Here is a 25,940-nt window from a genome sequence, read left to right as displayed (position 1 = left end):
CCCACTTAAGATGGAACTAAACTGTATCAGAACACCACAAACCGTAAAACGCTTTTTATATCATTTCTACTATTCAAACACACTCACTAGTCCATCCATTTTTCTGTGCTTTATTCTGTTGAGAGTCCCTTTGAAAAACACCCCCTAGCATTTTTGGCCACGGCCAGCTTGAGTAAAGACAGATCATTCATGTTGCATTTACTTCCTGGAATTTATCTGCTCTTAGGCCAGGCATGCAGGTGTCACGTCACATTCGGCTACCCATCACATTTGGCTATCCGCTGGACTGCGCATGCTTGACACCGCCATATGCATTCCAACACTGTGGCGATCTGCGCTTGCACAGAATTTTGTGGCCACACCCCTGAGTCCAGGTTCAAGCCCCACCATCCAAATGGACATAGGGTTGGCTTATAATTATGCCGAGCGAAGCGAGACCGTACCTGAAGCGTGGTGAGCGAAGCAAGCCCGCGAGGGACCCTGTGGCAAACTCATCTTAGAACAGTGTTGGAATGCATATGGCAGCGTCACACATGCACACTCCAGCAGGCAGCAAAATGTGATTGATACCGGAATTTGATGTGACACAGGCTGAAGAGTGTGCTTAGTTGAGAAAGCCCCTCCCCCCTGGAAAAAATGCCAGGAAGACTCCAGGGGTGCATGACATTATTTTGGCCTAGACCAGAAATAAGGAAACAACTGAAAAAATTAAAAAAGTTTCAAACAAATATTACTTTCTCTATGTACCAAATAAAAATCGTTTGTAAACAAAAAAACAAATATAAATATAAATACATAAGGATTAAAATGGTTAATATTGATTGAGTGAGTTTAGTTCTACTTTAATGTTAATTGTAGGACTAATTGGTTTGGAAAACAATTAATGAAATAGCACTGTATCACTATTTGTTTTTCAGACGTTCAGACTTTGAGAAAGTACTTAATGGCTACAATGCTGAAATTGAGGCTTTTAGAAAACGAGAGATGATGACTTTGGATGAAATGAGAAATAACATGGAGAAACTGAATGACCTGGATCAGAACTTGAATAAGGCACTTCTAGAGTTTGAGGTTTGTGTGCTAAATAGGGATGGGCCAAACAGACCTTTGTTCGGTTTGCACCAGAACTTTCGAAAGTATATAAGGCAAGAGAGAGCACAAGCCCTAGTGTAATACTGTATTTATTGATAAAATAATCATAAAATCAAATGTTGCACTCACAAACATCTGATGTAATTTAGCATGAACATCTCCTCTTTTGGTCTGTGTAAATCAGTTGGCTCACAGCAACTTGCGGTGTGGTAAAGGGTTGTAGCTGTTAATACTAAAAGCCCACTTCCTTATCTCCCATGCCAATCAACACTCGCACAGACCAGCTGGCGCTGCGTGACGTCAACTGCTTGTATTTGTCTATGGACAGACACGTTCTATGATCCGTAATGAAACCTCCTGCAGCACTTAAATTCCCATTCTGAAAGCACCCTGGATGCAGGGCAGCTCAACAACTCAATTTAATACTGGGCAAGTTCTGGCCAGTGATCTATTGTCATGACCTAGTAAGTCAGTGGATCGTCAACTGGAAAGCTCTCCATCTCTGTTTTGGCACCGAGGTAATCGTCCACCATGTGTTGCAGATGCTGCCGATGGGATGTGGAAGCCGACAGCCCTGGGCGGCAAGAGCTAAAAAAATTCCTCTTGCCTAACAGAAGACTCAAAACTTTCAATAAAATCCTTTTAACCTGTCCTCAAGAGATTTTATCTTCTGCACTCTCTGTGGGGACGGGATGAGTTCTGAGACCTTCCCCTTATAACGGTGGTCAAGGAGGGTTGCCAACCAGTAATCATCCGTCCCCTTTATGCCACATATTCTTGGGTCCTTTCGCAGGCTTTGAAACATGAGGTTGCCCATGCACCTCAAATTTGCTGAGGCTTGAGAAGCAGACTCCTCAGGGTCACTCAGGGTGACAACATCTGGAACTTGCAATGCATTGTTCAGCGCCACAATGCATTGTGGTCGCTTCGGGGTGGGGTGAACAAACGGGCTGTTCGCCAAATGACCGAACAACGAAAGTTCGGCCCAAACTGTTTGCCCGTCCCTAGTGTTAGTCTTTCCCAAACTTTGGTCAGTGGTGTAAGAACACTACAACCTTTGAGCTGTTATGAAAATTGTACTATTCATCATCATTATCCACATATGCTAGCATAAACCCATTTGTTTTAGCCCAACCCCTTTCCAGTTTGTCCATAAACTGAACAATTCAGATCCTTTTTGACAGTTCCTACAAACCAACAAAACGTTTTAAATAACCTTCTAATATCTTGAAGTTTGGCAAATAACTTTAGCTGTACTGGTTGTCGCAGTATTTGGATTAATTTAGGGATTTATCTCAAACACATACTACCTCCAATTTCTCAGGCATGCATCCGCTTCATTGCCTTCAAAAATGCTTAAAGTCTTTTTCTCCAAATTCTTATTGGAGATCATGGAAGTAGACTCTTCTAAAATATAGGTAAAAACTGTTCTCATCAATAGAGCTTTTGCTGGCTGTCAGTAAAGGTTTTTATCCCTACTGATAACAATTTACACTGCAGAATTTGTCTTACACTAAGATATCCTTATTAGAATTAAAAACGTAAAACTAGAATGATTTATTTAAATTTAATTTCAAGTGAATGCATGAACAATGTATCCCTTTAAATCCTTTGGAACTCTTCACACCACTACGTTGCTGGTATGGTGCGTTTTTAAAAGTCCTGCATGCTGCATTTTTGGTGCATGTTTAAAAAGTGCACCAGAAACACACCTGAAATGAATAGAAAACACATAAAAATGGATCACAAATGCATCAAGGTGGCGTTTTTGGTGCATTTTTTGAGTCACATGTCCATGTTTCACAGGTGCATGATTGGAGTCTGGCAACCACAAAACATGCCAAAATGCATTAAAAACGCATACAGTATAGGCTTTATGACTTTTTGTCAATGGAGCAGTGTTGAAGGGCCCTTAGTGTTATTGGAAACTGAAAAATAGGAGATTATAGGAAAAAAAGTGAACGTGTGATGCACAGTCGGCTCTCAGCTTAGTAACAACATTCAACAGATTTACTATACATGTCAGATATCCATCCGACTGTATAATTGTTCATTCACTAAGTTTAGACCATGTGTTATACATTGTGTACAAGTACATCAAAGAGCATGAACAGATGTGTAAAAAAATACACATTTTGCTAGGATTGAAGGATAATTGTTCATCAAAGATCAGAATAAAGAAAGGGTGGGATATTAGGAGGGGATGAAAAATAAAAAGGGTTCAGGGAGTAAAGGTGTGCTCTAGTTGGAGGTCTCTAGCTTATGTAGTATTTTTCCATCTTTTTTTTTTTTCATTCAAAAACAAGGAAAAAGGGAATGCTCAATATTAAAGGTATCACATTCCAAATTGAATATGCATAGAATATGTAAGAAACCCCAATGAGTCAAAATGATGGGACTTTTTGGGTACCACATCACAACAATAGTGATTAAAATCATGTTTTATTCATATTATAAGATTTGTAAAAAAACACTTGTTGATTGCTGTTCCAGATAGACATATCCTTAGTATATACTATTGTGCAAACGTTTTAAGCAGGTGTGAAAAAATGCTTTCAATTAAGAATGCTTTCAGAAATAAAAGTATTATTAGTTTGTTTCTATCAATTAACAAAAAGGAGCGTAAATGAACAGATGAGAAATCCAAATCAAATCAATATTCGGTGTGACCACCCTTCGCCTTCAAAATAACATACATTTTTCTAGGTAGACTTGCACAAAGTTTTTGAAAGAACTCAGCAGGTAGGTTGTTCCAGCATCTTGGAGAACTAACCACAGATCTTCTGTGGATGTAGACTGCCTGAAATCTTTCTGGTAGTGAAAGTCTCAATGCAGAGATACTACCAAAATGCGGTTCACTATCTCTGTTGGGACCAAACCCACCAACTAGCCCAAAATGTCTCTCGTTTGCCATTTTTTATTACAAACATAAATTCAAATTGGGTTTGTAAGTTTAAATTGAGTAAGAAAAGGTTAGAGTTTGGAGGGTATTTTTGTTTCCATGCTGTCTTCTTGGTGGTGCTTATGTGGTGGTGCTTATGTAGTGTACAATGAAAGGAATATGATTTGAGTAGTAGATCCATAGTTGGATCTGGTTGGATGTTGGAGTTAGTCACTGTTCAAATGAAAATATGACTCCAAAAAGATAAAAGCTAGGGGCATGACCACTAAGTGTGGATAAATGTATCCTCAAACATGCAGAGAAGGAGGCAATAAATATTTTTTAAAGGTGGAAAGGGGTGTAACACTTCCTATGTGTTTGCTTAAGTGAAGATTTATAGTGGGAGATACAGCTGGTGTTCCTTAGAAATACGCCTTTTAGTTTTAATCCATTGAGAAGGAGAAAAGGTTTTTGGTTGTGGGTGTCAGACACATTTCCAGTATGCTAATAATGATGGTCAGCCCCACTAGGTATGGGCCATGTGTCAGGCATGTGTGGGAAAATTCTATGTAGTGTGTGAGGATAGCTAGAGTATACAGGATTTAAAAACTTTGGGGGGCATGGCCAAACATCCATGCTATTTGATGCATGCACTGGCCATGTCTATAGTATATCCTGCCACTACCACTGAAAGTTCTATAAATGGGCCTCAGTCCTTACAGTATCTCCTTTTGCTAACATAGTAGAGCCTCTCCATTGTTTCAATGGGAAATGCGAGGATTTTATAACATTGCTCTTGTAAGGGATAGTGCTCTCTGCAAAAGCACAACCAAACTCAGTTTCATGTGTGCCCTCTAATAGCAGCAGCATTTAGGAAACAGAATACCTTTTGCCACCTCAGACATTAAAAAAATCAGTTACATTAAGTCTTGTATTTTTAAAATTGGTTTAAATGAATTAATTATGGTAAATTTCTATAGGCTATCAATATTGAAGAGGAATTACTGGAATGGGAGAAAAGTCAGTTCCCTACATTGCAAGTGGCAATAACAAACAAGGTGCCTTTTGAACAACTCTGGGTAACTGCATATAACTTCCAATGTAAATCTGAGGAATGGATGAATGGTAAGTCTGTTGCTTTGTCAGTGCAAATTGATCCCATAGTGGCTTAAAGTATATTTCCACTTTTGCAGTGAAATTTGAGAAAATCCTATTATATGATTGTTATGTGTTCCCATTGACACAACTTGCTTAAAAATGTTTTTTTTTACACGTTTCTTAATTTTTTATATGTTTCTCAGAGGGAGGTGTCATGGCTGACCGGTTGAAAGATTGCCATCTAGAAGCCATTAAGACTATTGCTAGTCATGCACCCATCTTGCTATATATTTGTAGCTGCCACAAAGATTAGTTAATGGGGGACTCTATTAAAAAATGTTTGCTATAGAGCCTCATGATCTGTAGTTACGCCCTAATCTCCCTGTGCCGCATTCTATAGAGTAACATACATTAAAACATGGATTATTGTATTCATTTTAGATGCATTCAGTGTAAAAATCATTATATATCTATTAACATGTAATGCAGGGCATTACAAACTACCTGGTGTCACACATACCCTACGTTTTTGTAGTACATATAATCAGACTTTTTTTTTAATATACAAAAATGTAGATGGTTCTTTAATGTTATCTACTAATTAGCAACTGCTACATTAGGAAATTATACAGAGTGAGAATTTAATAAATATTTTAGATTTAGCAGTATTTATTTTATAGGCAGTTTATCACTTTTTTCCTATATCCACCCATATCCTTCAATTTTTATTGTAGCTGAATACAAAAACATTTAGCAGTATATCTACTCCTTCAGATATAATATAATATGTTATCTTTACTCTATATGCAAATTCACATTACTGCTAATGGTTTATGCAAGTTTCATATAACTATTCCATTATGCTTTACAGTCAGATCAGTCATGGCTTTGGTTTGCAGCTGAACCTGAATGGGGCTGTAAACTCATAGCCGACCGCTATGCTTATATATACACGTTGTGGTTTGCAAGTGGTTTACCAGGATTATGGCTTAAAATATCAACCATAACCCCAGTACCATTTCTCTCTGCATGCGGCCGGCTTTCTCATGAAACTGGTCCGAGTGGCTTATGAGCTCCTGGAACAGTTTCTGAAGCGGTGGGAGGGGACGTCCCCCTTAGCGCAACCAGTGTTTCTTGGGTTTACCATTTCCACTGGTCTGCCCGAAAGACATCTGACAGTGCAGCCACCTGCTCCCATAGGTGATCAAAGAGCTAACACTCTTTAATCAACTCTATGGCCTTGGAGGACCAGAACGGCATCATGATGTTACTTCCGATCCAGGCTGAAAGAAAAAAAAAAACTTTATTTTTTTTTTTAAGTGAAAAGATCAAATAAATGTTTTTTCATCCTTTTCTTTTAAAAGGTAAAGAAAATATTTGGGGTCTTTTTTGACCCCAGATTCATTAAGAGGACCTGTTATTATTTCTAATGCAAGGGATCTTTACATTTCTTGTAATAGGAATAAAAATGATAAAATAATTAATTAAAAGGGACAGTGTAGAAATAAAAAGTAAAATAAATAATAATGATAAAAAAAATCCCTTTGTGCTTTTACACAGAGAGCTGTTACAGATCAACCCACAAACAGTACACCAAGCACTACTGACACCCCTGTCCCCATACACATTTCAAAGGTCTCCATAAAACATTTGTCTGTCCCCCATCACTGCCAACACCAAATAAACACTGATTTGGGTTATCTTACGATAGAAATGTAGCAGCATAAGTTTTGGTCAAAATTTGGTCAAAAGTTACTTATTTGCAAAATTTTATAACAAACTAAGAAATATGCCTTTTAAAAAAAAATGGTCTTGTTTTTTATTTTGTAGTGTAAAAAATAAAAACCCCAGCGGTGATTTACATACCACCAAAAAAAAAGCTCTATTTGTGTGAAAAAAATATATATAAAAATGTAGTTTGGGTACAGAGTTACATGACCGTGCAATTCTCATTCAAAGTATGACAGCACTGAGAGCTGAAAATTGGTCTGGGAAGGAAGGGGATGAAAGTGTCTGGTATTGAAGTGGTTAAAAACATTTTTTGGGGATATTTATTATAGCAAAAAGTAAAAAATAGTTGTTTTTTTTTCAAAATTGTCGCTTTTTTTGTTTAAAGCACAAAAAGTAAAAACTGCAGAGGTGATAAAATACCACCAAAAAAAAGTGCACTGGTCAGGAAGGGGGTACAATCTTCTGAGGCTGAAGTGGTTAAAAGTATTTTTTCCCAGAAAATTCTGTTTGCAAAACTGCTGCGTGTGTCACATAAAAAATTGCAACGATTGCCATTTTATTCCCTAGGGTCTCTGCTAAAAAAAATGCATAATATTTTGGGGTTATAAGTAATGTTCTAGCAAAAAATATTGATTTAAACTTGTAAACAAAAAGTGCCAGAAAAGCCTAGTCTTCAAGTGGTTAATCAGTATATGTTATACAATGCATTCTATCCATTTTTTAAATGCTTAGGAAGTTCATAATGACTTTATAAATTTATATAGAGACTTTGAGGGGTTGAGCTGAAATCCCTGTCTTTCACAGTCATAGGTGATTTTGCACAGCCAGTTGGCTGGTATACTATGTCAATTTTCACATCAACACAGTAAGTGTTGATTTAGGAATCCATCCAGTGGAGCCATTGTGCTCTCCCAGCAGGGGGAGCCATCCTAACCGTGAGAACACAGAGATTACTGCTAGCAGCTAGAATAGCCGTTAGCAATAATTGTCTATAAATCCGACAGGCTTATTGCCTGCCCATACATGGTTTGAATCTTGGCCAGTTCAGCACGGATTTTAACCTTTTTTTATTTAGTTTCTATGATAAATTTTTGCAAATAAGTAATTTGTGTTCATAAATTTGGGCCAACATTTATACTGCTACATATCTTTTGTAAAAATAACTCTATAGTATTAACAGAACCCCAAGAAATGACCTGAATTCAGTCACGTTGGAGGGCCTGGGCCAAGAAGTGTCAGCCTCTAACTTCTTCAGGTCTGTGGCTATGCCCTATTTAGACACGAAATGTCCCAAGTAAGTCACTGAGGGTTGATAGAACTGCCATTTTTCCATGGAAAGCTTCAAGCCCTCGTTCGTGGAGTCTCTCCAGAACCTTTTCCAGACGTGCTTCATGCTCTTCCAATGTTCTCCCGAAGACTATTATATCATCCAGGTAGACCAGCACTTCTATCAAGTTCATGTCGCCCACTGTCTTTTCCATGAGCCTTCGGAAAGTTGTTGGGGCCCCAGACAATCCCTGGGGCATCCGGTTAAAGTCAAAGAACCCCACTGGGGTGATGAAGGTGGTCTTTTGCCTATCTTTGGGGCACATTGGGATCTGATAGTACCCACTCTTCAAATCCAGCACACTGAACCACTGGGCCCCCGATAAGCTCTGTAGGGCATCTTCTATCCGAGGGGTCGGGTACTGATCGGGAATGGTCCTTCTATTCAAGGTTCTGTAGTCAATACACAGGCGCAATTACCCATTTTTCTTTCTCACCACTACTATGGGGGAGGCGTATGGGCTTCTAGACTTCCGAATAATGCCTGTTCTCTTCAGTTCAGCCAACTGCTCTCTCAGATCTTCTAGATCTCCTAATGGGATTCGCCTGACCCTCTCTCTAAAAAGGCTGTTCTTCTCCAGGCGGATTCAATGGGTGGCACTTTTAGCTAGTCCCACGTCGAACTCGCTTTTTGAAAAAGCGTCCTTCCATCTTAGCAGTTGGGCCTTTGCTCTTCCTTCCAGGCAGGGGTCAGTGGTGTATTCTTGAGACAAACCTCCTCCAGCGGAATCTCTGTCTGGCTCTCTTTCTCTTGATCACTCACCGAGACTGGGGTGACTGAGCTAACCTGTCCCAGTAACAATCTGGGTGGCAGCTTCACTGGGGTATTTCCTGTGTTACAGATACTGACGGGAATCGTCCCGTGAGTCCTCTTCAGTGCTCTGGTGGGCAGCACCTCTGGGCTCTCTTGATCTGCATCTTCAAGGAGAATGAAGGGTCCTGGAGTTTTCCATCTTAGCTTGACAAAGGCCTTTAGGCATACTGCTCCTCCTGGTGGGACACACTTCTCTCTTCTGCCCACAAACCAGACCTTTCCTACTCCCCCTTCAGGAGCCTCTTCTTCTTGCTTGAGATTCCTGTATGCCTGGACCAGCATGGAATGTATTTTTGCGGGGGAGGGCCCCGGATGGGTTACCAACGGAGTCAGCACCCTTCTCACCAGGTCGGTATTCGTCCCGATAATCAGGAAATTCTTGTCCGCTTTGGGAGGTGAGGGCACACCAGGACTAAGGTGTCAAACGTCTCAGTCTTTCCCACTGTGCTGGGGTCAAACGTGAGTCTGACCGGTAGGTAACCTTCGTATAGGAAGTTCTGGGTACCTAACTCCCATATTTCCAGTTCTTCTAATTTCTGTAGCGGTAAGTGCTTGAGATGTCAGTCGTAGAAGTCCCTGTATAATAAGGTTACCTGTGCTCTGGTGTCCAGCAATGCCTTCCTGTACATCCCTTCGACTTGGATGGGGACAGTTGGTGAGGGTCCAACTAGATTGGGAGGGATCCCGCTGAATGTAGTTCCTTTGACTGGTTTGGTGGCCCGTATCTTCGCTTTTGGCTTTGGGGGTCTTTTGGAGACGGAGGGTGTTGGAGTCAGTGTAAGAGGTTTTCCAATAGCCAGGCACCCAGTTGACTCCTTCACTGGGGCCCTCTGAAGTTTTCTGCCGGCTGTTTGGACTTTGTTTCTGACACTGGGCTCGGGCACATTTGCCTGAAATGTCCTACCCCTCCACATTTAAAGCAGGTTCTAGGTGTGGGTTTGGTGGGGCGGTCAAAGGTCTCTGGGGTTTCTTTCGATCGTACTTTTTCCAAATGAGGGCTCGCCAACTAAGTCACCGGTATTGTCATTATTCCCAGTATCTCTCTCTGGGTCTGGAGCAACTTTTCCAGTCCGGTCTGACTTGCGGAAAGGTGATGATTGGGCAAGAGCCATGATCCTTGTTCAGCCCTTGCTACCAGTACACTGCTCCCAGACCTCCGAGGGAGCATTCACTTGCCACACCTCAACACAGGAAGGGCTAGGGGAATGGAGTTTCCTCTGTTTCTGGTCTCTCTTAAGCTCTACTTTCTCTGCTTCATTCACCTTCTCTTTAAGAACGTCATCTGGCGTGGAGGGGTTGTCAAGTACTGTCTCAGAGCCACCTTGACATGGTCACTCTTTTACCATGTGGTTACTGATCTCCGGAATTTCCGTTTCATGAGCTCAGCCCCAGAGTGATCTCCGAGTCCTTCCTCCTGTGTGGCTGCCAACAGGCGATCTTTGAGTTCAATAGTAGGGATGGCCGAACGGTTCACCCGACGGTCGGTTCGCGGTGAATTTTGGCTGTTCGCGGTCCGCCCCGATCGGCGGACTATTGCCGCTGTTCGCCCAGCGGACTTACATGTTTACTGTGTAAAAGAACTTTGACCTATGATGACACATCCATCATGGGGTACGGGACAGCCAATTGAGACATTACAGCACATGGACACTTGGACATTCCCCCTAACTTATAAATAGACCCAATCCGGCGGCCATTTTACATTCTTTCGTATGTCACTATAGGGAGAGGTTGCTGTGTGGAGCAGGGAGAGACTGCAGTGACCCAAATCGCTAGCTATTAGGTCCACAAAAGTTCTTTTAAGGACTGGTATGGTATAGGTGTAGTTCAGGATATAGGTTTGAGGCACTGCTATTCAAGTCATTGTTGCAGCAGCCTGTCTTTTGTCAGTGCAGAGAGGGACAGGACACTGTGTGCAGCAGGGACAGTCAGTTTAATCATTAGCTGTTACTATTAGGTCCACAAAAGTCCTTTTCAGGACTGGTATGGTGTAGTAGTACAGGATATAGTTTTGAGTGCTATTCAAGTTATTGTTGCAGCAGCCTGTGTTTTGTCAGTTTGAATAGGGACAGACAGGAAGCTGTGTGTGGCAGTGAGGGACAGTCAGTTTAATCAGTAGCTGTTACTATTAGGTCCACAAAGGTTCTTTTCGGGACTGGTATGGTAATAGGGTTGTACACGTATAATATTCTTTCTTCCAAATATAGAAAGAATATTATACTTGACTGCTGTCCTTCTGCTGCAGTAGTCCTTTATGACTAAAGACTGGTATAGGTCCACAATATATAGGGTTGAGGTGCACTACTGCTGACTGCTGCCCTATTCTGCAGCAGTCCTTTATGAGTATAGGGACTGAGGTACAGTCTGCTAATCACAACCTACTTTTTCCACAAAGGTCCTTCTAAGGACCGGTAAGGTATAGTGTACTACAGTATATAGGGTTCAGTGAGGTACAGTCTGCTAATCACAACCTACTAGTTCCACAAAGGTCCTTAAGGACTGGTATAGGTGTACTATTTGGTGTGCAGTACATAGTTGTGTAATACACGTATAAAATACTTGCACATATAGAAAGCATAGGATAGTGCGTTTCCACTGTCCAGCATTGTGACTGCTGAGCGGTTCTGCAGTGATACTACAAAGAGTGACAAACGCAATCCAAAAAAAAAGTATTGTAATTGATGTGATAGACCAGTGGCCCCCAAAAACAATAGATTGAAGCGGGGTGTTATATACCTTCTTCCACATACATACTGCACTTCTGTAGAGAGTTTTGTCACAGGGTCATTTAAAAAATAACAGGCAGAGGAAGAGGCAGGCCCTTCCGTAGGGGGGGTAGGGCAGGAGCAACAGGCTTGAGACAAAGTGGGAAATTGCAGAAGGTGCGTGCGATTACGTCAAAGGAAGCACCAGAATTGGTTGAGTGGCTCACTCAGCCTTACTCTTCTGCACCCTCTGCTGTGCATATTATGAGGGGCTCCCACCATCCCTGTGCTATGCTGACTTCCTCCTGGGGCTGTACCTCTGCTGTGCATATTATGAGGGGCTCCCACCATCCCTGTGCTATGCTCATTATGAGGGGCTCCCACCATCCCTGTGCTGTGCTGACTTCCTCCTGGGGCTGCTTATTATGAGGGGCTCCCACCATCCCTGTGCTGTGCTGACTTTCTCCTGGGGCTGTACCTCTGCTGTGCATATTATGAGGGGCTCCCACCATCCCTGTGCTATGCTCATTATGAGGGGCTCCCACCATCCCTGTGCTATGCTGACTTACTCCTGGGGCTGCTTACGGTGCAGGTGTCAGTGATGTATATCACGGTGCTGGTGTCAGATCACTCTATCACGGTGCAGGTGTCATTGCTGTGTGTCACGCTGCTGGTGATCATCTCCTGCACCCTCTTCTTTGCCTACCCTGAGCTTCCCTCTCCTCCATTGCCTTCATGCGCTCCACAGTCCTGAATTGTCAGAATTTCACATATAATTTCTTTCTCTCACCAGCCACTTCCAGGAAACTCAATAGCCACACTTGCCTCTGAGCATATCCCTTCTGCTTCGCACCACTGGACTGCCTTATCGGGGTCCATGGTAACCAGTGGGGGTGGGGTCTCTGTTGAGTGACAGTAATCCCGGACAAACCCCCATGTGTAGCACTTACCCCCGAAGGAGCTGCTAGTTTGAATTGGGCCTGCACTCTTCAGAGAAATCCCCCTTTAGCGTAACTCTGTCCCGTTGACAGCGGCGACAGAAGACCGGGCCACCGACTGTAAAAGAGCTAGAAGAAGGCGCGGTGGCCCGGCAGAAGAACCGAAGAGGGGGACAAGACCCCCGAAGTCGGAAGAAGAGGGTGGCGAGGAAGAAAGCCGGACTTCTCCGCTAGTAAAAGAGCTAGAAGAAGATAGCGGAGAAGTCCGGCGAGAAGACCCCCGAAGATGGAAGACCCCCGGAGCTGTGCAATAAACTATTTTAACCCTTGTGTGTTGTGTTTTTTTGTACTTTATTTTACAGGTGAATGGGTAGGAGTACATTGTACCCCATACTCATTCACATAGGGTGGGGGGGTCGGGATCCGGGGGCCCCCTTATTAAAGGGGGTTTCCGGATTCCGATAAGCCACCCGCCCGCAGACCCCGACAACCAACGGCCAGGGTTGTCGGGAAGAGGCTCTTGTCCTCATCAACATGGGGACAAGGTGCTTTGGGGTGGGGGGGCCGCACGGCCCCCCTTCCCCAAGGCACCCCCCCATGTTGAGGGCATGCGGCCTGGCAAGGCTCAGGGGGGCGCTCGCTCGTCCCCCCCTTTCCTGGCCGGCCGGGTAGCGTGCTCGGACAAGGGTCTGATGTGGACCTGGGGGGGACCCTCATTGCCGATTTTTTTCAGCGTTGGGGTTCCCCTTTAAGTCCATACCAGGTGGCGGGGCCAGCGATGCATCCTTCGCGGGCCCCGCCTACCTGGAGATGTGCTCAAAATGAGCAGACTTTTCTCCAGGCGGGAAAAGTCTGTTCATTTCAAAAGTACGGTGGACTGGCATACCAACGGCCGGATTGTCCGCCAAAATGCAAGTCCGGTGGGAAGATTGGAGTGCAAAACTACTTTCTAAGTCCGCCGTAGTTTCGGGTCAAAAAAGTCCGCCGGAGGGTACACACTGGGGGATTGTCCGGTGGACTTGAGTTTGCCGGACTTTTCCACCCGATTGTTTGATCGTGTGTACGCGGCATTAACCAGAAATACTTTTACTGAAAGTATAACAAGTAAATGGCTACATGAATTGCACTGTCGTCCCAACGTAGAACATCAGTACAGCATGAATTAATAGTTAAATACAATAAGCAATATGCAAGTGTGTTATTATCTAGACCTGGTAGCTCCCCTTACTTAAAGTTTTATGTGAGGCCTCACTTAAAGTACTTTCTCCTTTTATCTTCGTTCTTCGCTAGCTTAAGTAGTTCTTCAGATATTTGTAATCCAAAGGGGTAAGTGCAAAAGTTAACTTAGAATGCTCCAGGTATAGTTCCAAGAACTTGTAATCACACTTGGGCGCTAAAGTGAACTAGGCCTCAAGCCTATTAAATGTCAGTTGCTCAGTTACACTTCCATGGAACAATAGGTTTCAGCAAGGTCTGTGAGTGAGTCTAACTGCGTGCAGTAATAACAAACGGTGGGCCGTAACCCGCTTACCAACTGGATCAGAGTTGGGATGATGACTTGAATCCGGTAACTGCAGCTTTCTTCAACTTGGACTGGGCCAAATGCTCGGTGTCGCTCCACTGACTGGATCTGGTCTTCCGCTACTTCGACAAGCGTCTCCGAACCTCAACAATCCAATCATCCAAACTCTCAGCCTCCATCAGGTCACCTCGCAAAACAGTTCGGTTTGCAGTCCGCAGTGACTTTTTGCCTATGTGTCCAAGGATCCTCCTCACAGTTCCGCATAGGCAGGCAGCATCTCTCCCCCTCCCTCTCCCCCTCTCTCTATCTCCCCCTCACTCTTTCTCCTGTTTCTCTCCTCTTTCCCTCTCCCCCTCTTTCTCTCCCTTTCTCTCTCGCTCTCTCTCTCTCTCTTTCCCCTTCTCCCTCTGCCCTTCTCCCCCTCCCTATGACTAAGCACTACAGTGAAATGTGAAATGCGTTAGCTCCTGTCTGTTCCTGCTGTGGCTTGTATTTTTGTTCACAAGAATTTTTGAATAACAGGCAAAAAATAAATTTTTTGAGTGCGGCTGTCCAGATCTTCTTCTTGTTTTTGATTGCGTTATGCATTGCCGGCACCTGGGCTTCCAAGCTGGATGAGAAGGTTTTCTACTTTCGCTTGACCTACCTGGAGCGGTGATATCTTTCTCTCCCCCCCCTCTGTCTCTCCCCCTCCCTCTCCCCCCTCTGTCTCTCCCCCTCTCTCCCTCCCCCCTCTCCATCACTCTCCCTCCCCCCTCTCCTCCTCTCTCCTCCTCTCCTCCTCTCTCCTCCTCTCCTCCTCTCCTCCTCTCTCCTCCTCTCCTCCTCTCTCCTCCTCTCTCCTCCTCTCTCCTCCTCTCTCCTCCTCTCTCCTCCTCTCTCCTCCTCTCTCCTCCTCTCCTCCTCCTCTCCTCCTCTCTCCCCCTCTCCCTCCCCCTCTCCCCCTCTCCCATTCCCTCTATCTCCTCCCCTCTCTCTCTACCTCCTTTCTCTCTCCCCCCTCCTTTCTCTCTCCCCCCTCCTTTCTCTCTCCCCCCTCCTCTCTCTCTCCCCCCTCCTTCCCCCCCCTTTCTCTCTCCCCCTCCTTTCTCTCTCCCCCTCCTTTCTACCCCCCCTCCTTTCTCTCTCCCCCCTCCTTTCTCTCTCACCCCATCCTTTCTCTCTCTCCCCCTCCTTTCTCTCTCTCCCCCTCCTTTCTCACTCCACCCCTCCTTTCTCACTCCACCCCTCCTTTCTCACTCCACCCCTCCTTTCTCACTCCACCCCTCCTTTCTCACTCCACCCCTCCTTTCTCTCTCTCCCCCTCCTTTCTCTCTCTCCCCCTCCTTTCTCTCTCTCCCCCTCCTTTCTCACTCCACCCCTCCTTTCTCACTCCACCCCTCCTTTCTCACTCCACCCCTCCTTTCTCACTCCACCCCTCCTTTCTCTCTCCCCCTCCTTTCTCTCTCTCCCCCTCCTTTCTCTCTCTCCCCCTCCTTTCTCTCTCTCCCCCTCCTTTCTCTCTCTCTCTCTCTCTCTCTCTCTCTCTCTCTCTCTCACTGATGCAACTTGGGTGCCAGATAGAGCAGAGGAATAAAGTAAGGGTGAGCCACAACCCCAACGAGACAGCCAAAATGGAAAAGTAGAGAGCAGCCACCGTATTTCATCATATTGTGGAGCTGTTATCTCCCGGCCCACAGCTCAGTTGTCTGTGCCCTTTTTAGCACATGTGTGTCAGCCCTTCCTTCTCTGAGCTGGAATAAGTATTTGAAAATTCTGGTCTCCAGCCAGAAACATCAAGAAAGAATGCGAGCAGGGGGACTTTTGCGGTGCACATTAAACATTTACACAAACTTCTCTGAGCTGGCCGCTCAACTGTCGGCTAATTGTCAGCTCTTATCTCTCCACAGTGACTCACCTGTTGATGATCCTGCTCCTCGGTCCTACCTACTTAAGCCGTCCAGTGCAGATGATCTCTGCCTTCGCCTTGGTCACATCTCTAGAGACGCTCTCCTATGTTCCTGTTAAAGACTTGCTTGGCTGACATTCCTTTTGGCTCCCTTATGTTTTGGCTTGTCTGGCTAATCCGTTCCCTTTCCTTAACTCTGGCTGGCTTTTGACTACGTTTACTCTGTTTACCTTTTTTTTATTATTATTAAACAAGTGTGATTTAACTGTACTTCTGTCTGTCTGATTCATGGTTTCTGACAGTAGGCGAAGCCTATGAATTCAAAAGATGCAGTCAATCCATTTGTTGGTAATATTTTTTCCAGATTGGATGAGTAGGATCACCGCATGAATCAGTTTGCCATGGCGTTACAAACGCTCCTGAGTCGCACGGCTCACCTGCAGTCTCACCTAGAATCTCCCAATGTGGCTGCTCCAGTCTTTGTGTAGGCACCTGCCTCAAGTATTACCTCTATAAGAGGTATGTCTGGGTCCGCTCTGCTTCCCCAGCGATTTGGGGGCAATTCAGTCCAATGCAGAGGGTTTCTCAACTAGTTTGAGATATACTTTGGAATGCTGCCCCAAGCATTTCCCGTGGACAGAAGCAAAGTAGGTTTCGTGATATTTTTTTCGAGAGAGAGCGCCTTGGCCTGGGCAAACCCTCTATGGGACATGCAAAAACCTGTTGTCTTGAGTTACCCTGAGTTTGTGGCTTCTTTTAAAAGGGTATTTGATGTTCCCGCATGCTCCGCTTCTGCTGCCAAGTGCCTCATGTCCATCAGTGTACGAAAACTGTTGCCAATTACACCATTGAATTCCATACTCTGGCCCTCGTAGTTGCTTTTTTTTTTTTTTGGGATACCATCAAGGATGAGATAACTTTGCAGTCCCTCCCTTACCTCCCTCACCTCCCTTGCCTCCTGGTACCGAGTCGGTCAGTGAAGGTGAACCCATGCACTTGGGTTTCACGCGTCTCTCTGTGGGTGGGAGAACCTTTAGGGTGCCTTTATTGTGGCCAGGCAGGTCACTTTCTGAAGTCTTGTCCTACCTGTCCAGGGAACGCCCAAACCTTGAGGTCCTGTCATGGACAGACCTTAGGTGACGTTGTTTTGTCCCCAGTTATCCAGAAGGATAATCCTCTGGTTTTGTTTACCCTTTCTTGAGCTGAGTCGTCCGTTGAGATACAGGCTCTAATCGACTCTGGGGCTGCAGGCCTGTTCGTTGATGCTGCCTTTGTATCGAAGCACTCGATTCCGCTGCAGCTGCGTGACACTCCTCTTGCCATTGAGGCTCTTGACGGGGATACCTCTACAGCCTGCCCATGTGACTTATGAGACTGTTCCGTTGTCCATGGCTGTAGGGGCTCTTCACCGTGAGATAATCCAATTCCAAGTTATTTCTTCACCTAAGTTTCCGCTGGTTATTGGTTATCCTTGGTTACAGAGGTACAACCCCTCTTTTGATTGGCTCTATGCTGGAGATCGCTCCTGGTCACCACAATGCAATAAGACATGTTTCCAGAAGGTAGCAAAGGTCCTGTGCACCTCTTCACTCTCCTCCCTGCCAGAGGAGTACGGCAATTTTAGTCATGTCTTTGACAAAGGCCAAGCTGATAGTTTGCCTCCACACCGGTCGTATGATTGCACAATTGACCTTCAACCTGGTGCCATACACCTTTGTGGCCAGGTTTACCCTTTGTCGGTCTTGGAGGATAAGGCCATGGAAGAGTATGTTGCAGGCGCACTTTCTTGAGGTTTCATCCGCAAATCCTCGTCTCCTGCTGGTGCTGGTTTCTTCTTTGTGAAGAAGAAGAGTGGTAAACTGAGACCTTGTATTGATTATAGGGGCCTCAATCGTTTCACGATTAAGAATGCCAAACTGATTCAGTTGATTACAGAGTTATTTGACCGCCTCAAGGGAGCAACGGTTTTCACAAAGCTTGATTTGAGAGGGGAATACAATCTCATGAGGATTAAGGAGGGCAACAAGTGGAAAACTGCGTTTTATACCAGAACAGTCCATTATGAGTACCTCGTAATGCCTTTTGGCCTTTTGTAACGCCCAGGCAGTTTTCCAGGAATTTATTAACGATGTCCTCCGAGATTTGTTGCAGTTATGTATGGTGGTTTATCTCTATGATATCCTCATATTTTCCAAGTCCCTGGAGAGCCACCGCACAGATGTCTGTCGTGTACTTCAGAAACTAAGAGAGAACAATCTCTATTGTAAATAGGAGAAATACAAATTCCATTGCAAACAGGTTAAATGTCATTTCCACTGCTGGTTTTTCGATACACTCAAAGAAACTTTCAGCAGTCCTGCAGTGGCCCTGACCCGTGGATTTATATCCTCTGCAGCGTTTTCTTGGCTTTGCCAACTATTATCAGAAGTTTATTCGTAACTTGTCGTCTCTGGTCAAGCCCCTGACTGTTATGACCAGAAAGGGCGCTAAACACCTTTCTCCCAGAAAGGCACGATAGGCTCTTTTCTTGTCAAGTTTCAATTAAATTCTCATTCTAACCCAGTACTAAGAATGTAACGCTTTGTCACAACAATTTTCCTCCTCTTCCAAGATGGAGTCGGTTCTGGTTCCTGTGATTCCTCCTGATCGTATTCTGGCTACTGTTCACACCAGTCTCACTTCTCCTTTGGGTGACAAAATTCTTGCTGCTCGGGTCCATGCTCCTCCTGAGAAACCTTGTGACCACTGCTTTGTCCCAGAGAGTCTCTGTACTGCCATGCTCCAGACTTAGCATTCTCCCAAGTCTGCTGGCCATCCTGGGATAAATCAATTTCCCAACAATTATGGTGGCCTAGTCTATGTGCTGGTGTAACCACCTTCATAGCTGCCTCTTTCGTGTGTGCACAGAGTAAGACTCCACGACACCTTCCAGTGGGTCTCCTACAACCCACACCCAATGGAGAGAGGCCCTGGACCCACCTGTCTATGGATTTCATTGTGGAGTTACCCAACTCCCAGGGCAACACAGTTATCCTTATGGTGGTTGACTGGTTCTCAAAAATGTCTTTGTGTTCCACTTAAGAAGTTGCCCACTTCTAAGGAACTGGCTTCCATTTTTGCTCGGAGATTTTTCGTTTACATGGCCTAACATCAATATTATGCAAACTCTTGGAGGGGATGATAAAGGACTATATACAAGATTTTAGTAATGAGAACGGTATCATTGTCAGGGCTGGCTTAGCCCTTCCTCCTCTGGGCTGGCTGCTCAGCTGTCGGCTAATTGCCAGCTCTCTTTCCACAGTTACCAGCTGTTCCCGATGATGCTCATCTGACCTGCCTATTTAAAGCCTTCCAGCTCACTCTTTCCTTTGCCTTCACATTGGTCACATCACAGGGAACCATCTCCTGCTGTTTGTTTCAAGACTGGCTTGCTGACATCCCTCCTGGCTTGTTATCCTGCTTGCGGTTGCTCTCCTTGGATCCCTGACGTCTGGACTGGCTGATTACCCGATTTTTCTATTTAACTTTTTATTTTTATTAATAAACAAGTGTGATTTGATTGTACTTCTGTCTCTGTCTGTTTCATGGTTCCTGACAATCATTAACAGTAATCAGCATGGATTCATGAAGAATCATTCTTGCCAAACCAATCTACTAACCTTCTATGAGGAGGTGAGTTGCCAGCTAGATAAAGGAAGGCCCGTAGACGTGGTGTATCTGGATTTTGCAAAAGCATTTGACACAGTTCCCCATAAATGTTTACTGTACAAAATAAAGTCCGTTGGCATGGGTGAGTACATGGACTGAAAACTGGCTACAAGGATGAATTCAGAGGGTGGTGATAAATGGGGAGTACTCAGAATGGTCAGGGGTGGGTAGTGGGGCCCCCCAGGGTTCTGTGCTGGGACCAATCCTATTTAATTTGTTCATAAACGACCTGGAGGATGGGGTAAGCAGTTCAATCTCTGTATTTGCGGACGATACTAAGCTAAGCAGGGCAATAACTTCTCCGCAGGATGTGGAAACCTCGCAAAAAGATCTGAACAAATTAATGGGGTGGGCAACTACATGGCAAATAAGGTTCAATGTAGAAAAATGTGAAATGATGCATTTGGGTGGCAAAAATATGAATGCAATCTATACACTGGGGTAAGAACCTCTGGGGGAATCTAGAGTGGAAAAGGTCCTGAGGGTCTTAGTAGATGATGGGCTCAGCAATGGCATGCAATGCCAAGCTGCTGCTAACAAAGCAAACAGAATGTTGGCATGCATTAAAAAGGGGATCACCTCCAGAGATAAAATGATAATTCTCCCACTCTACAAAACTCTGGTCCGGCCGCACCACCTGGAGTATGCTGTCCAGTTCTGGGCACCAGTCCTCAGGAAGGATGCACTGGAAATGGAGTGAGTACAAAAAAGGGCAACAAAGCTAATAAAGGCTAATAAAGGGTCTGGAGGATATTAGTTATGAGGAAAGGTTGCGAGCACTGAACCTATTCTGGAGAAGAGACGCTTGAGAGGGGATATGATCTCAATATACAAATACCATACTGGTGACCCCACAATAGGGATAAAACTTTTTCGCAAAAGGGAGTTTAACAAGACTTGTGGCCACTCATTAAAATTAGAAGAAAAGAGATTTAACCTTGAACTATGTAGAGGGTTCTTTACTGTAAGAGCGGCAAGGATGTGGCGGTAGTCTCAGCGGGGGGGAATTAATAGTTTCAAGAAACTATTAGATAACCACCTGAACGACTGCATCATACAGGGTTATAAAATGTAATAATAACATATAATCACACACATAGGTTGGACTTGATGTACTTGTGTCTTTTTTTTTTTAACCTCACCTACTATGTAACTGGACTGGGGTAGTCAGTTTTGTGTCCCAGTTCTGGTGAGCCTTTTGTGCACAGTTGGGAATTCAGCTTGCATTCTGCTCTGTGTATCACCCACAATCTAATGGGGCAGTGTTTCCCAGGTCCTTGCAGCACATCTGCCAGTAGCACACCACCAGCTGTAGACTATATCCGGCATATTTCTCTGCCCCATCTGCTGCAGCGAAAAAAAAAATTTGTCACTGCCATCCACATGCCCAGCGTCTAAAAGCAAACTTGTCAAAGCTGCTGGCTCTACAACTTCCGACTCTCCATCTGGTGGATTCTGCCCCCTTCTGTGAATTTACAGAATGGGCTGTACCACAATCACAGGTTCCCAGTCGCTATTTTTTTCACATAAGGCCATTCCAGCTCTGTACTATCATGTGGAAAACAATGTTGCGGCATTGTTGGGCAAGGCAGCCAGCTGCAAAGTCCACGTTACTGCTGATACGTGGTACAGCAAGCATGGTCAGGAACAATATATGTAATTAACAGAACTCGTTGCAACCCAGAAGGATGTAGGACAAGGCTCAGTGGTGCAGCTTGTTGTGCCCCCACGTCTCCATACAGCTGGTGGTGATGATGTGATGTGAGATTTGTCAGCTCTACCCCCTCCTCCTCCTACTCCTCCTCCATGCCCCCCTCTGCTGAATTATCCTATCCACAAGTACCCCCTAAGCATTCAAGGAGCTATTTAATGAGTCAGGCTAAAAGGTGCCATGCAGTGCTTCAGCTGGTGTGTCTAGGGGACGGGAACCACATCAGAGCAGAGATTCTTGCAGCTCTGCAGGGGCAGGTCCAGAGTGGTTCACGCCACGCCAGCTGGAGCCAGAAATGGTGTTGTGCAATAATGGCACAAACCTCCTGTTCACCCTTAGACAGGGAAAGTTGACACATGTGCCATGCTTGGCACATGTCCTCAATTTGGTGGTGTTTCCTAAATAGGTACCCAGGGTTGGAAGATCTGCTAAAGCAGGCCAGAAGAGTCTGTAGCCATTTCAGACGATCATACACAGACAGTGCTCGGTTGGCTGAAATGCTTTCCCTACTCTGGTAGGTTACAGTGTAGGAAAATTTAATTTTGAGGCTGCATAGAATGCATTAAAATAAAAAACCTTCTGCCTTTACAACCACTTTAATCCGGGGCTTTGAGTGGAGCTGTATGTGTTTTTGGAAAGATTACAGGGAGTATATTCACAAACATTCTTTTAACTGTATATGAATGCATGGGGCATTTCTAGACCCTGGCACCAAGGACATGTGCCTAGGTCATCTGCTGTGAGTCCCTGGTCTCTTTTGAGGCCAAGGGGCTGACACATTCTCTGCATTATGCAGTTTTGAAACATATAATTAGCTCATTTTCAATCCAGCTATTATTTATTTTGCCATCATAATGTGACATTACTGTTTTTATACCAATTCATTTTTGTTCAGTTAAAAATATTATATTTGTCTTAGATTTGATTTTATCCTACCAGCCCCTCAACATTTCATCTGTGTGCCAAGAGGTGCCCCTGGCCTATTAGAGCCTTGAGAATGCCCCGTGCATGAATGTATTGTAACACAACACAAAAATACAGTGAATTATTTAAAAAAGATGACTGACTTTCATTGAGTCACTACATTTACATTTTGATGAGTTATTGCAGTAGTTAATCTAAACTGATTTGCTGTACACTGGCTCCATTCACATGAGCCTTGTTGCTTACTGGGAAATAACCTTTTATGGGAGTAAATGTCTAAAGCTAAATATATATATATTTTTTTTTAATTCAGCATAAAAAAATATTTTACTTACTACCATGTAAGGATTAGTGCAGTTCATAACTGGCTTGTGAGAAAAAATATGAAAACGTTCTGACTAAATATTAATACACCGCAACTGTATGCAAGGGATTTGATTTACATTACTAGCGGTAACATATGATAATGTGGCATAACAGTGATTTGTGATGGCAAAGAAAAAGCCAGCATATACATGGGTCTCAGAAGAGACCTGTAAATAAATACCATTTACTCATAATGCTGAAAGAATCATCTTTCCTTTTGTCTTGATTTCTTGAACAGGTGCATTCCAGGACTTAAATGCAGAGGACATTTCAGAGGAAGTGGGGAATATGTGGAGGACAATGTACAAGCTGGCTAAGACATTTACTGACATGCCAGGACCCAGGAGGGTAGCAGAGAATGTGAAGCTTAAAATTGACAAGTTTAAAGTGCATCTTCCTATCATCTCTGTCATCTGTAACCGAGGCATGAAAAGTCGCCACTGGGAAGAGGTATAACATCTAGTTTGCAGTTTACATGCAGCTCCATCTATGAAATAAACCTTAGGCCCCTTTCACACTGCTGCCACTTGAAAGTTACAAGATTTTGCCATGATTTTACTGCTATTTAGTGGCTGTGATTTTGACATGATTTCATGGAATGCCTGTGTAAACTTGAGGTCTATGGACCTCAACTCGCAGTAAATTTAGACCAAAGTAGTGCAGGGACTACTTTGAAGTCGGTGCGATTTGAAGTTGCACAGATACGAATGGTACTCATTGCAAATCATGCGGTACGACTTGTCATGCGACTTTGCAGTCCCAGTCTTTGCACTTCTTCATATCCATATCAAAATGGATCTTTATTCTTGCAGTTTTTCAGTAAACATACTTAGACAACTATATATTACCCACGTATGGATCCAGGCATATTTGAAACACTGGATTTGCCCACTTTCTTAAGTTTTCGGTGGATCTATAGCCTATCTATGTTGAAGTCACAGTGAATGTATATTTCAGTAAATAAGAAATGTGTGTTTCCACAGGAAATCCTTGCAGAATAGCAGAATCTGATGCTAGATATGTTATTAGAAATACACTTCTCAACATTGTTTTGAATAGCCATGAAGTGAAGGTGGGGTTGTAGACCAGGAACAAACAGATGGAAAGTTGCTGACATAAGTGGAGGGTTTCACCTCAAGTTGATGTCCATAGACATGGACTGGGTCATTGGGGTCCACCAGAGAAAGTTCGTTTTTTTGAATCTTCTTGTCCAGTCATTCATTTTTATTTATTTTTTTAAACAACACAACAGTGGTCATCAAGCAACATTGATTTTATTGCTGATGCCACAACATGAAATTTAAAAAATATATATTTATATTTTATCACACAATGGTGCAATTGTATGGCAAATCTGCTTACAAGGGAGAATAAATGTGTGTTCCTTGAAAATATACAGTGCTGCAGGTTTACAACACCAAATGTTTGCATCTTGCAGTTATTTGCTTTATCTTAAAGTCAGTTCAAGAATGAAATACGCAAATGAGTTCTTATTTCCTCTATCACTAGACTGCAAAAAAGAGAGAGAATAGACTTGGGCCTCATCCAAACAGTACATACAAAACTATTAAAAAGTAACCAGAGAAACCCCCAGTATCCTACAATGACGGACTTTATTGGTCACAGAAAGGAGACATGTTAAGTAAAATTATCATATTTTTATTTTGAAAAAGATAGTACCCCTACAGGGGAAATGGGTACATAAAATATACATACAATAAAAAATGAACATATACAGATTAGGTAAACATTGTCCATACAGTGGTATGATATGTTATTTGTACAGTCAACATTTCGCCATTAACTTGGCTTCTTCACACATGACCATTTTTTTTTAAGTTACCTAGAACGACATAGTGTTAATAACACGTCTCTTTATTATACAACCCATGTGTACTTTACCACAATAGTATTTCATGTATTCCTACCAATAAAGCTCAGTAGCAGGTCGGTCAGCCCAAAGCCTGGGGTGGGCATAGGAGCACACCAGGTGCAAACACCACAATGAGGATCATAAAAAAGACACCACTCCTAGATGAAAAGATGTAATTATCATTTAAATTTCAAAATTATGGGTAATATATAACCAGCTAAAAAATAGCATCCAGCTTCATTGCTGTGAACTTACTTTGGTCAAAACGCAGTGAAGGCGGGTAATACAACTGGAAAATAGGGGCAGTGAGGTCTACAAGCTTTATTGGGATATCTTAAAGCAAAACACATACAGTATATATTTATATATGTATAAGTAAAGGGGACTTGCAGAAAAAGCTAATTTGGTAATGCCTGTAGAGAGAGTAATACTCACTGTCATACAATGCAACATGCTCATGGGACCAGGTATATAGGATAGACCTCAGAAACACTTGGTCAGATATACATCACATTGGATCATCAAGTTATCCATCTGTAAATGGCTCTGTTATGCAACACCGTTCCTCTGGATTCCACAAAACATATCAATATAAATAAGCTAGTCTCCATCTCACACCTATGCAGCCTTAGCATATGCTGTGTCCTTCAAACCCCTTACCATGCCATGTTCTAAGAGACGTCATCCCACCGCTAATGGAAATCCGCTCTCTGAACACTGGAGGATGCAGAGTAATATGCTCCTGCCACTCCCCACATCATTAGCCTGTTGCAACCAGCGGTGACGTCTGCGTGCAACGTGCTCCGAAAGCTGCACATGGACGTGCCTAAAGGCAACCATCCCATGCCAAAGGCACGATCGCAGCAGCCAAACAAAATATGGCCGAACACCGCCCATAGGTTGGATAGGCCAAGGATGCCTATGCCGCCCACAACGGAGAAGGGGCCGACCAGCCACACTGTGCAACAGGAAAGGAATATCAACTAGTAACCAAACATACATAGAATCTTATAAGACATTTGTGAAAACATATAATGTGCCAATTATCTCTTATTTATTTATTTTTTATTACGGTTTGACTCAAAGTACTTCGTATTTCATGATAATGAGGATACATATTAGAGAGAATCAATTGTTTGAGACAGCCTAAGCACAGAACTGGAAAGGTAGATCAAAATAATCAACTAATGCAAATATAAAGTCACCATAAGAGAGTGGCCCTCACAAAAATGTAATTTAATCTCAGTATAAACACAGCTGTTCTGTGAAGCCCTCAGAGGTTTGTTAGAGAACCTTGGTGAACAAACAACATCATGAAGGCCAAGGAATGCACCAGACAGGTCAGGGATAAAGTTGTGGAGAA

The 25,940-nt window shown here is 43.7% G+C and overlaps 1 protein-coding gene across 1 annotated transcript in view; it reads left to right on the top strand.

Moving 5' to 3' along the window:
• DNAH3 (dynein axonemal heavy chain 3) overlaps window positions 1-25,940 on the top strand; it is a 730,495-nt gene that overhangs the window by 286,379 nt on the left and 418,176 nt on the right. Inside the window, exons 16-18 of the mRNA XM_077448990.1 lie at window positions 918-1,071; window positions 4,954-5,098; window positions 22,943-23,154. Coding sequence (XP_077305116.1) covers window positions 918-1,071; window positions 4,954-5,098; window positions 22,943-23,154 — 511 coding nt within the window. The remainder of the gene's footprint in view (window positions 1-917; window positions 1,072-4,953; window positions 5,099-22,942; window positions 23,155-25,940) is intronic.

This window comes from Lithobates pipiens, unplaced genomic scaffold (genome assembly GCF_037356315.1).
Source record: "Lithobates pipiens isolate NorthernLeopardFrog02 unplaced genomic scaffold, aLitPip1_a1.2 Scaffold_22, whole genome shotgun sequence".
NCBI lineage: Eukaryota > Metazoa > Chordata > Amphibia > Anura > Ranidae > Lithobates > Lithobates pipiens.
The sequence above is the reverse complement of the archived record's forward strand: the minus strand, read 5'-3'. Positions and strand labels throughout refer to the sequence as shown.